Source organism: Centrocercus urophasianus, unplaced genomic scaffold (genome assembly GCF_019232065.1).
Source record: "Centrocercus urophasianus isolate 14NV4802_14NV808 unplaced genomic scaffold, USGS_Curo_1.0 seq_20, whole genome shotgun sequence".
Lineage (NCBI taxonomy): Eukaryota > Metazoa > Chordata > Aves > Galliformes > Phasianidae > Centrocercus > Centrocercus urophasianus.
In genome coordinates, this window is record NW_024884756.1 from 13,744,216 (window position 1) to 13,757,580 (window position 13,365).

A 13,365-nucleotide genomic window follows, 5' to 3' on the forward strand; every position below is an offset into this window, starting at 1 on the left:
CACTGTTTCTTGGGAGAGAAACACTGCTTTTCTTGTCACTGCTCTCTTTTCACAAGTAAGTTAGCATAGGAAAACTCCAAAGAAATCATAACCATCCCAGGAAGATTTCAGACATGAGCACTACCTACCAAAACAGCACTACCTACCAGAACAAGAAAGCACTGGCAGAAGAAGCCTGAAATCTCAGACTCTGAAATCCCATAAGTATGTATTAACACATACTAAAAGCAAGAAAATCCCTCTGTTCACTCATCACGCTAAGACACTGAAAATTAAAATACAACCCGATAATACACAAATTGTCATTAGATTCCCAGATGCCATTCCACAGTAAGAATTTTAGCACTTAAGAGTTGTTAACATTACACTGATGCATGTTACACTGAGAAAACATGCAATGCAAAAAATAACACTTACTATGTGTGTCTGAGGTCTGTAAGGGGAAGACATGTGTAGACTTCTCAGCTGGTCTTCCAATGCAAGCAGACGTTCCTCTAACTGCATCTCTAACTCCTGCAGCTCCATGCGGACAGACTTTCTCAAACTCTGCAGCTGATCAGCTTCATACCTGCACAAAATCCATTACGAAAAGAACAATGGCACAAAGAACCCAAATCACAGAACAGAGCAGTAATCACATTTCTTCTCACATAGTTCTGAATTTCCAAGCAGAAGATACAGTTTGACCCAGAAAGAATGGTCAAAGAAGGCCAACAGATCTAAATTATATTTACTTTATAGTCAGTGATGAGCTGATTCAACTAAAGTAAATAAATTAGCAATTTCAAATATTATTCCACATCAGCTGCTGCAACCCGCAGTCAACAAACATAGCCAGAATAATGAATGCCATCTGTACCCTGCTGCGTGGCCACTGCACATTGGAAAAGTATCTGAATGCTATGATGTTATTTTTATTTATTTATATCTATACAGAGGAGAAGGAGAAAAATCCAAGTTGAAAGTGCTTAAGACTTTTCCTCTCAAATATCCTGTGCTCACATATCCTATGACACTTAAAATCCTTAAAATCCACAGATGTAGAATCACTCTGCAGAAGTGAGGAAACAAATATCAATTAATAAGAAATGGAATTAGAAGAAACACAGGGAAAACAAACTCTAGAATGAAGAGGTGTAAGGATGAGAGTAAACATGGGTTTTCTTGCATAAACTGAGTTCCAACCCTCCTCAAATTGAAACTCATAGATTTTATTGCTCTTCTTAACGAGATGATCTGCTCTTCTGAAATAAATGAGTACCCAAGTATTTATTTTTTTTTAATATAATTTTACCTTTCCTCTTCTGTCATGTGCTGATAAACCGTTGTCTGCTGACGTAGCATAGCCAATTCCAAATCCATCATTTGAGTTCTGAATAAATTTAGGTTTCGCCTTACCACTTGTAGCTCCTGGAAAGTATTCTTAGGAAAAAAACAATAGAGAAAAGAAATTAAAAAAAAAACAAACCACAACCATATATGGAAAAAAAATAAAGTATGGAGTCCATAACTACATTTGCTCAGAACCTCTGTAACTTCAGCACACAGACATTACGTGTCATGAGATATTAATTCAATATGACATTGCCAAGTGTACCATACAAATGCATGAAAGTATTTCCATGTATTTAGATTGATTCGTTTTTGACACTGTTCGCAGGATAGAGTCATCTCTCTGAAGATGGGGAACTGCCCAAGGATAGCACACACTACAGTACATACATACACGATGTTTCTTTTTTATTTTGACTAACTGCCAGTGTGTGTAAAGTGTCACTTACTTCATAGAGAGGTAGAATGGATGATCTCTGGGTAGTGTAACCAGTGGCAGCTGAAAGATCCTGACTTCTCATCACTGGATGCTATGGGAAAAAAAAACATTTGAAACAGGAGCGTCAGTCTCCTTCACGAACTCATCTTCTCAAATGCTCAAATAGTCCAAAAGCAGCCAATGTTAAAACACAGTCTTTCTGGCCTCTGATTTCTGCTCTCAATGTCAGCATTGCAGCAGGAAAAGGAAACTCAGCAAAATGGCAGTGCCAACTCTTAGAGTGTGCACCAAAGTTCTGTAACACAAACAAGTTTTAGCTGGAAAAAAAATTAACCCTGTTTGATACAATAAGTAGGAACAAAAGGTAAATTCTCTGCCTTAGACATCGGTGCAGAAAATGCCTGGTACAGACTACTGAAAATCCAGTAGTCCCAACTGCCTTAGCTGACAAAAAAGTCAAAAAGAACATAATGGAAAACAGATCTGAGTAAATGAAAGTTGTCCCATTTTCAATGATGATCACAGTCATTTGCTGTGGGATTTTGCTCCGCACTCAGTAGTTGTTTTTTTTTTGTTTGTTTGTTTTTTGTATATGCTGATTTTGTGTTTGTTTTTATTAATCTCACCATATTGCCTACATCCAAAGACCCTTGCATGCTAATGATCTCCCATAAGAACAAGACTGTTGAAGAATTTCTATTTGCATGTTGCATCAACATCTGGAGCAACCAGATAAAAGACAGAGGCTGTTACACATAGAAATGTGGCACAGAAAAGAACAGGGGAAACAGCAAAAATGTGTACCTTTTCAAACATGAAAAAGACCAATCTAATACTGAAAGAATTCAAAAGAACTATTGACACACCATGGAAAATTTGAAGCATGTCCATTCACTCAAAGAAGCTTTGTTCAAACATGATCACATCAAGGACATGCTTTGTTTTTCCTCTCCCAGTTTTCTTTGTTTGGGAACAAATCTACTCTTCCTTACCTCTTCCAAAAACACAGGATTGTGTAGTTGAAATATCTCCTATTTTTCTACAAGAAGCTGAGTACAATGTGTTACAAATTCAATTTTGGCTGTAGAGAAAAACAGCACAAGGAAACTATGTATTGAAAACAACAGTTTTTCACAGAAAACTCAGTACCAAAAAGGAACACAACCCAGAATGGGACTGGTGTAGACAAATCACTCGAAGCAGGGCAAGGAGTTATTACGCCCTCTATTACTAATGGAACTTTATTTTTATTGAACCAGCACGAACAAAAGATCTGGATGTAATATAGTTTTTTTTTTTTAGCAGATTCAGCTAGCATCCTGCAACTTTACCCTTACACACAGCAAGACTGCAGTTTATACACGCAAGTGAATTTTATAAAGAAAGTTAAGTTCTGCAACTGCTTCCTCCCAGGCATGCTGTTGGCTACTTTGAGCAGGGCCAGCTCAGAAAACTTGAGGCACGACTAGCCTCAGGTTTTGGACAAGGGACAACACAAACAAGAACAGGAGGTCTAAAATCAGCCCACTACTGCCCACCACCAGCAATAGGGTGCAGAAAAGCAGATGACTGTCCTTGATTAAAAATGGCACAGAAGACAGTGAAGTTTTAAAAAACCAAACCAAAACAAAACAACAACTGCATAATTGTCATGTATTCACATATTAACAGGCAGGGTCTGCAAGTGCTCTGTCCATAGAGCCACTCCACAGAAGCTTGCAGGCTCCTAAATTGGATTACCACCTCAGACAATAGCAGTATAGAGACGGTGGAGCAGAGACGATTGCTAATAAAAGGAAAAGAGCAGAAGACATCACAGAAGCCAGCAAAAATACATATACAAGGGCTGCTCTGAAAGTAATGCTTCCATTTTATTGTGTTGGCCCACGATATAAGAGGCAGTTGTTGGTGATAGGGCAGTAAACCTTGAACCTTCCCACCAATATTCCATTACATTTTGCTGCCATGAGACAGACGGCAGTAGAATCTGACAAAATGGTGTCTGACATGCAAGTGTGTATGAAGCAAAGATGTGTCACTGAATTCCTCCATGTGGAAAGAAATAACCCAATGTCATTCATCAACACTTGCTGAACATTTATAGAGACCAAATAGCAGATGTTGGCACAGTGAGGAGGTGGGTGGTGCTTTTCATCAGTAGCAACAGTGATGTGAAAGACAAGCCGCATTCCGGACGGCCATGTAGATTTTTACGAGCACAGCATGCAGGTTCTTGTTCACTGCTGCTGAAAATGCATAGCCAACAGTGGTGGCCATATTGCAAAAGTGTTTTTCAGCTGAGAATTTTTTTCTACTAAACAGTGCTATTGTGTTCTTTTTAATCTGTTGCAGTTTCCATGAAGAAAATAGGAGGCATTATTTTTGGACCAAACTATGTACATATATACGCTTACATTCTAAAATGTTTCTTCTCTGACTATTGAGAAGATTCATACAGTCACTAAAATTTCACACATTGTGACAAAATCAATTCTTAATAAAAGGCTGATAACCTCAAGATTACACTGCTGGCTCCAGAGTTGAACATGCTCAATATTGACATAAACCAGCACAGAAACATTAAGTTGAATGAATGATCATCATTAACATCATTAGTGAAGTCACAGGACTTGTAATGAAAAAGAAATCTATCAGTTATCCAACTGTTATCCAAGAAAGTACACCAAAGAGAAGTGACAGGCTAAAGCACCATTAAAGGCGATAAGTATTTTCATATCTAAAGCTAACGACTATTGCTTTAAAATAACTGCTTATGAGGCATAGACTGCTCCTTCCTCATATGTAAGAATAACCATAAAAAATAAAAAAAATCAGTTAACTAATGATCTGGATCAAGTGCAACATGAACAAATTCAATACAAAAAAGTAGCGGTGCACTGGACACTTGGTGACCACTTTAAACAGAAGCTCCTGAAAGAAGTAGGAAACCTAACAGGCACAATGCAGTGTTTTGGGTTTTTTTCTTCGATTTCATATGCTACATAAAAGAATATTTGGGCTATCATTTTATTTTTATAAAAATAAAATAAGAAGCTCATTTGCTTTCTCTTACCTGTGAGAGGTTCTGCAGAGAGTTTCTGATGTCATGTAGGACTCTGCGAAGCTGCATTTCCACAGTGGAGGGTGGATTGATGGCATGAGGTCGATGAGAATATCCAGAGTGCCTTGGAGAAAAGGGACAGCTGAAGGGCGAAAGCAAGGCACTGAGGGAGGAACCAGAGATACTCGGGACACTGTGGGTGCTAAGTGTCCTCATGTGCTCACAGAGTGGCCTGTCCAGCCACTCAGCCGGGAGGGAGTGCAGGGAGCACGTTGACTGGGACATGTGTGCTGGGGTGTGTAGTGGGCAGCTCTGTCCCCTGGTGGGACTGGATGCCTCGGACAGTCTCCTGAGCTCAGCCTGGGGCACTTCTCTTTTAGAGGACGAAGTTGCAATGAATAGTGTGGATTTGCACACAGGCTGACTGGTAGCTGCTTTATCTTCCTGTTTGTCACCCTCAGAAGTCAGTTTTTCATCTTCCTCCATGTGTGTGTACTTGTAGGTGAAAGAAGGAGGACCACACAGAGTCTCTTTTCCTGGAGTTAACTGGACATTCACAGAGGACACCACTTTCACTGGATTCAGTAATGCAGTTGGGAGAGATTGAGATCGCCTTAGAGGATAACCTGATTCAGCCAACCACTGTCTTTGTTTCCTCAGGAGATCTTTTGACTTCAAGAAGGAGCGCCCAGCCCTTGAGTCAGATGTATTGATGACTCTCATCCGAGCTCTTTGCAAAGCAACATGAACCCTGTCCAAGGACGATGGGGAAGAGCTGTCACCTTCCAGAGACTCCAGTGACTTAAGGATATGATGTGTTTGGTACTGAGGAAACTCAAAAGTGGTGGCATTATCAAGATCGCTTTCATCACTGCCTTCCTCCAAAAGCTCCAATTCTTTCTGCTCACTGGAAATACCTTCATCTTTAGAGCTGCCCTCTCCTCCAACCATCTTAAATACATGAGATGACTTACTTTCTTCTCCATTATTTTGTTCAGCTTCATAATCACAATTTCTTTTATCATCTTTCCTTAGGTTTTCAGAATATGCCTCTACCCTTCCTTTCTCTACTAGAGAGTCATCATCCTCTTCATCGTCATCCTCCTCCTCCTCTTCCTCTTCTTCCTCCTCAAACTTATTGAAACATGGCCTTTCTTTGGCTATTGGTGTCTTCTGTTCTTCACTATGTGATGTCACAGTTGTCTCACTGTCACAGCTGTCAGCACTGCTTCCCATGCCTTGCAAAGACTCCTGAACCTAGGAAAGATTCAAGGCAGCAAATGAGAGAAAGAACTGGAGACTCAGCTCCTGCCTTCTCAGGAATCAGGCTAACAGCCTAAGTCCATATTCATTTGGTATTATGGTGAAATAATAAAAAATGTAGTTGGTACAGCAGGTGAAAATGAAAGAATGAAGAAACCATAGTTTCAAACTGATTAGAAGCATTCTGAAGTACTGATTTGACAGTAAATATTACTGCAAAAGAATAAATGTAGGAGCAGTAAAATGAAAGTATATGATTTAGATAGCAATGGCAAAGGGTTATCAGACTGGAGGTATGTGGCATCTCCCTTCCAAAAAGGTTCATACTCAGCATTGAAACCAAGGATGGTATTAGGGAATGCACACGAAGAAGTGGGGAGAATTTTGGATTGTAGTGAGATTCCAAGAATAGGAAAAACAGTTTGCGATATGCTCAGCTTGTTCTAAGTTGTGGAATTGTTCAAGACTGGGAATCTAATACTAGTCTGCTAGCTTCCATTGATGACTGAATCCAGCACTTTTACCATATTCTGTCTTTATTAACACACCTTGCCCTTCTCATTCTAAATTATGATTTAAATTCCATATTGCAAAAGGATGCACTTTCAGAGCATAGGCATAAGTGAACTTCTAGTTTAATAGGGAATAAATGACAGGAAAAGCACTCATGAGAAAGGAGAAGAGGTATACGGATTGCAAAGCACATTCCTTAGGTCAGCATGGTTGGCTGATATATTTAGAAGTACATTTTCATAAGAATATGTAGTAAAAAGTACAGTTTTGAAAATTTGCCATAGCTGTCATGAACTGGGTAATTTAGAGATGCTTTTCATATTTCTAACTTGTGCCGTTCTTTCTGCTATTAGCTCATTCTAGAGCAAATACTTACGATGCACGTTGTGCAACACTTCCATCTCCACAATCTAGAACATAATTTCAGTCATGAAAGTCATCACGTACTTAACATTGCATTAAAACTTGTATTAAAATTTGTATTAAATACTACATATGTTCAGATGGTGTTCAAGTCAAATGCATTAAAAGAACGGAAGACTATAGCATTTCGGTGAAATTAGATGTGCTACAAGTGTGCTTAACTAATGCTCCATCACACTGCTTACCTACAAAGTCAGGCAAACAAAATTCAAGTATTTGGATAGAGAATTTTCCTGATTTCTTTGTTATCACAAAACTTCCCTACTGAATACCCACACTTAATGTCAAAATGGGGATGAAAGGAAATGCAATTCCAGTTTTTCAGCTTTTTCTAGAATTTCAGAGGAATGTTAAGGCTGCTAGAGTCAATTATTTAACAGTAGATGGCACTAACTTACCATACTTTTAAGAAAACAAGATGTACACCCTTCTGTATCCCCTTCATCTTTTCACAGGTTCTCTTCACTAGATGCCAAGTTCTTTTTTCCTAGTCTCATTATTCATCCCTATTTTCTAGTCAGATCAGTACTTGTCCTGAATAAAGGAGTGCTGGTGGCAGAAGAGAGCCTAGCAACTCCATGGCATAGATCTCACACAGACTCAATACATCTTTTCAAAACAGCATAATAGAAAGCAGAAAAATCTCATCACTTTGCAGCCAGCACAAACAAACTCCGCTAGTCTTCCATTGAAGAGGCATTTAGATGCAACACACTTTTAACAGGCACTTAATCAGGTTGTAACCTGAGCAAGCAACTCTAGTCTGAGACTGCTAGCATGCCTGTCAACTTACTTCAGCATAGTTCAAACTCAGCTAAGAGTAGAATTGCTATCTCAAATTTTTATGCTCATTCTAGAAACTCATGCACTCAATTTCCATTATTCACCGCCACTCTTGGTAAATGTAAGTTGATGCTTAAGGGAGACAAGTGGCCTAGTCCTGTTGTTGCTTCCATTTTGGCACTCAGCAGACAAAGTAGTAAACAGAAAAGCACACAGTCCCAGTACCAAAGCTGAGAAGCAAACTTTGGTGGATGAGAACCTCTTCCTAGTAAGTGCCAAATAGCTTTTAGAACGTTTGGTGTGTTTTGAGCAAAGTCTCACACACGGTAGCATAAAACAAGTCCAGTAGCTGAAAGCCACTAAAATGAAATTACTGGTGATACCTGAATTCCCACTTCCATATATTCTGCATCATAGTGATTCAGGTCCCAGAAAGCTACCCGATGGCCTTCATCCAGAAGTTGGCCAGAACCCAACTTGAACACATCGCTATGTGAATGTGTTAGAAGAGGCAGAGAATATCATTGCTAAGTATCAGATGAAGTTGCTGAACAAATGTGTGTAGTCACATAAGCATCCAGCTGAACAAAAGCCTCCCTTAACACTTGAAAGTTCTGGTCAGTATCACTTGAAATTCCAGGACTGAGAACAAAGGAACTGGAATGGGAAAAAACATAGGACTCTGAAGATGAACTAAACATCAGTATACCTACACAGCAAAGTTAGTATGAAAATGTTTTCTCTTTCTGTCAACTTCTAGCAAGAATATAGAAAGATACGGGAAAAAAAACCCTGAAAAGTAAAATAAAATAAAATAAAATAAAATGATACAGGAAAATGAAATGAATTTCACATTTTCACTAGAAAAGTTATATTAATCACCTTAATCTCACTTCATGCACAAGAGGAATGGACTGCACTTCTGAAACCTCAGCCAGTAACAAAAGATATACCAGAAATAGCACACAGGAAATACTGAATTTAGAGCTTATTCCAGGCCCAAGTATACTCCAACTCTCCTACCAGAAAGGCTTTAAAATTTTAACACAGCATAAGGGACTGTGCAGATCCAATTCTGAAAATGAGAAGTTTATTAGAACCTTGACTGACAGTCACAGAAGATGCCAAACACCAGCATACCTTCTTCCCTCCCCACAACTCTGCTCTACCACAGTAATCGATGCAATGCCAGCCACAGTATGGAAGACTTACCTGAAGCTGATTAAATGGAGAACAGTCTGTGGAAGAATCCTCAGCAAAGCCACTGCTATCTGAGTGCTGACTAGCAGTCCGTAAAAGCTGATCTGCGTAAAACAAACCAAAACTCAACTATAGTTCATTTGCAGCTCACCACCCTTTAAACCAGTCACGTTCAACATGTGCTTTTCTTTTACATCAAAATAACATTAAGTAGATAGCCCTATTCCTTTTCAAATTCCATTTTGAACAATTCATTTTGAACAAGATCTGCTGGTTCCAATCATATGGAGTGCAAAACCTTCCCTCACGCAAAGCTTTACTTGTGAAACTTTAAATAGCACTGGCAGAGGAACCTTTTTTCACACTTTTCTCTCCTGTTTTGTGGAAAAACCATTCACTGATGTTGCTACTGCTGCAGTTTTTCTTCCACCAAAACTGAATCACTGGTTAACTCTCATGCATTCGTTGGAACAGCTGCTTTTGTATTGACATGCACAGATCTGCTACCCCTCCTGATCAGAGTGATAAAGGGGTTCACTGCCAGCCCAGACCATCTGATGCATCCCAAGGAACAGAATAAGATGAGCAGAGAGCAATGCATAGGCCTGAGAACTGCTAGAGACTCCCCTCCCTGGTTTAGTGGCCAAACACAAAATATTTCGAACACACTGACTGGAAATCAGCCAAAACACACTCTCAGCCCTCATTCTGTATAGTGGAGATAAGATCCTCCCTGCTTGCTCCTTTCTACTCACAGTAGAGAAGTGTTCTGAGAGCCTAAAAAGACACCCAAACCCTTGAAGCTACCCAAGAGTGACGTCTTCTGGTGCAGGCGCTGTACCACAGAGCTCCCTGGCCAGGGGATCTCCGTACACCCCGCAGTACTGCACCACATGGCACTGTTGTTCTTCATTGGACACAGTGTATACTTCCAAGTGTAGGGTTTAGCTCACACCATTATGGCCATCTTGCTCAGAGTGATAGCAATCCATCTCACCTCTAAACCTCAGCAAACCTATAAGAGCTTGGCTACGGGATGAGAGCACAGCAGCCCTCAGCCTCTACACCCCACCACCTTTTCATTCCTTCATAGAAGCTCACTGTTCTACCCTCTGTAGCTGAAAACAGGATTTTGCCCCACATTCCTTCCACCACTTAACTGTCATCATATAATTAAACCCAGTTCACAGCTCAACGCATTGGAATGCATTGTGAAAACTGTTTTAAACTACTGGATATTCAGATCTAATTTTATATTAAAATTATTAATTTTTTAGAACATTTTACCAATGCAGAAATAAAAGTCTGCATAGGCACAGAAACTGGTGAACAGCTGGTCAGGGAAACTGCCCTTTCAACTTCATCAATGTTTTCATACAGCTTTTAGGGAGTGCCTTTCAAATTATGCAGCTACTGTGTTATCATGGTGGCCACAATATCCTGCAATGATAAACAATTTTTTACCACAAGGCAGACATCCCCACCCAGCTCCTAGTAAAGACAATAGGAATTACTTCACTCAAACTGGCCTGGCTCTTAGCAAGCACCCAATACAATGCACCAGTGCATATACTGGCATAGGGTTTCATGTACATGAAATTTATTATTGCTCAATAAAAATACTGACCTGCCTTTCTATTTCTTTCTTAGTCATACATTTGTAAATACATACGCACACGTGTACATAAACATATGTCACTAAAAAGGAAATATTAGATATATGTACATCTCCCTAAATAATTCTCAGTCTCTTAGGGAAGAGTGCACTGAAGTCAAAATCAGGGCTTTATATCACTTTCCACAGGGCTGGTACTTTACACAAGTGACTTGACAGCCTTACCTGCCATGTACTGCCACGTAAATGGTCAGTCAAGACCAGAGGCACTCATACCTGCCCCAACATCATTATCCACGGCAATAAATTAGCACCACATCAATAGAATCAAACCACCTTGGTGCCTCCTATAGATATAATGTAATATTAATGTAGCCATCCTTTCCTGTTATAAAGGTGCTAGGATTTTTTTTTTTTTTCAACATTTTAAATAAAATCAGAGAAATCGGAGAAGACATTTTTTTTATAAGCATGAATGGTCTTCCTCTACCAAATCTTTGCCTCTTGCAAATTCTCAGAATTCTCCTTGATATCACTACCATGTAAATGAAGTAAAAACTTTTAACAAACAGGAATCTCTACTTCAGAAGTGAAATGATAATGTTTGGCTCCATAAAGATTGGAAATATCAATTTTTAGATTGCGATACACTAATATATAGCGGTATCCATCCTTCCTGACAAGTCCTGATCCAGAAGTACCAACCTGCTCCATGTCACTTGGATGCCTTTCAGATTCAAGCAGATGAGGGGAGAAGATTGTTTAGTCTTTATTTTTTAAATTACAAAGTTACATTTAGATCTTGACTAAAATGCCCCCTGGCAGCAGAGAATCTTAAGACAAAGAAGTGCTAACCAGCCATGGCTCCCCTCTCCTCACCCTGAATGCAGAAAACTCAGCACAAAGACTGGAAAAAAGTGTGGGAAAATGAACCACTCAAGATGAAAAAAAATAAAAGTAACAATCAAACTCATGTCCCAGTTAAACTGAGCACGAGACACAAATGCCCCTCAGATGATTGTTTTAAGTTGCATAAAACATCAAATATTTTTAGGCACTGAATACAAGCCAGAACAATGTGGGTATTCAAAAATACAGCAAATACGCTGACAAAGTTCTAAGCAGAAACAGATGATGAAAAAAGAGGTCTGTGGTTCACAGAACATGAAAGCACAGATTAAACAGATTAAATAATTCATCTATTCTGTATGTTGTAAAATAACATTCAGCTACCAATAGACTGACAATTCCACAGATCCAAACAGGCCAATCAAATACTCATATGTTCCGCATCACTGCTGCTGACAAAGGAGGACAAATGCATGGAAAGTGCCTGTGAAAGTCTTTAACATCTATATTTCTCATAGCTACTGTATTGATAAAGCTCTAACACATTCTGATTTTTGTGTGATTATTAATAAATTGACACTCCCAATATAGCTTTGAAGTATTCCATTCCAGGACTTAAGACCTGCTGCTCTTATTTCCCCCCATACTGATCACACACTGCAGCCCAGCACCATCAAAACCAGAAACTCTTCAAAGTCCTCAGGGATTTCTTAGCTTCTGGATATACACACACAGATTTCTGCAGATACTAAATCTGTTCCAAATGTTTTCTTCTCACTCCCCCATCTCCAGTCTACTTATGGAACTTCAACCTCTAAAAGGCACAAAATACAATAATATGCTGACAGGAAGTGCCAGTGATCTGCTTTCTTCACTTTTAAGGACTACATTTTCAGAATTAGTTACTGTTTTTTGACTGTGTGTGTCAGATGCTTTAAACGAAATAAGTTTGTCAATCCAAAATTTGACAAAGCTACTGATGGCAGCAACCAAACACTCACAAAACACAAAGCTCTGAGAATATTTTGTTCTGTATGTGTGCCTATATTTGTCTTGTCAGGAAGAATTGTTTTCCAACTAACAAGCCTTCCTTCCAGATAACTCTGCAAAAGGTGAGTGTTTTTTTCTTCCTTAAATGCTGGACATTTAACAGCGCTGTGTGTTTACAGTGCAAAGCACATGAAGCTTACTGTGTTCCTAAAAAAAGACCCAAACCTATCTGTGAGCAAAAAGAAAAGATATACACATTTGAATTGTGCAACAACAAAGAACAGAATGCCAATTTGGAGCATAATAAATAAACTTCAGCTCAGCACCGTTTAGAAGACGCAACCTAAAAAGCACATCAAGAGAGTACATCAATATGATTCAGAATTCTTTGCTTCTCCGTAACATATTTGATAAGGACATTACTACAGCAAAACAATCACTTAGAAGCCACTCTGAAGCAACAAGCCTACCACTTATAACCACAGCTATCCTGACATTAGAAATACGCTCTGATGGGGAGTCTAAGCCACAGTAGCCTCAGTGCTGTTCAAGCATCTGGTAACACACTCCAGAAGGTTTCTTCTAACTCAGACTATGATTCTATGAAAATCTTTTTCTCCTTTCTTAATTCAAATAGCTCACACCTTACTACACATACTCTTAAAATGTGTAAAAATTTTACACATTTTAAATTCCAAAGTGTTGTAAACACCAGGGAGAGCACCCACAGCCCATAGTGCAGAAGTAAAATTGCACTGCAAGGTTTGTAACATTCTGTACTGACCAGCATTAAACTAACACTGCTAATCAACACAGAAGTACCTCTAAAGGGAAAAGAAAAAGGTACAAACTTATTCTGACAGAGGAAATATTTATCTGGAACAAACATTTGTTAGG

General features: G+C 39.1%; 1 protein-coding gene across 3 annotated transcripts in view; it reads right to left on the reverse strand.

The window, feature by feature from the left end:
* The window catches only part of ITPRID2 (ITPR interacting domain containing 2), a 40,584-nt gene that overhangs the window by 9,625 nt on the left and 17,594 nt on the right, over nt 1-13,365 (reverse strand). For all 3 annotated transcript variants that reach the window (XM_042822149.1, XM_042822151.1, XM_042822150.1), the window contains 5 exons: nt 9,027-9,118; nt 4,845-6,089; nt 1,782-1,862; nt 1,295-1,422; nt 418-568 (listed from right to left, as the gene is read on the reverse strand). In XM_042822149.1, the coding sequence (XP_042678083.1) occupies nt 418-568; nt 1,295-1,422; nt 1,782-1,862; nt 4,845-6,089; nt 9,027-9,118 (1,697 nt within the window). The remainder of the gene's footprint in view (nt 1-417; nt 569-1,294; nt 1,423-1,781; nt 1,863-4,844; nt 6,090-9,026; nt 9,119-13,365) is intronic.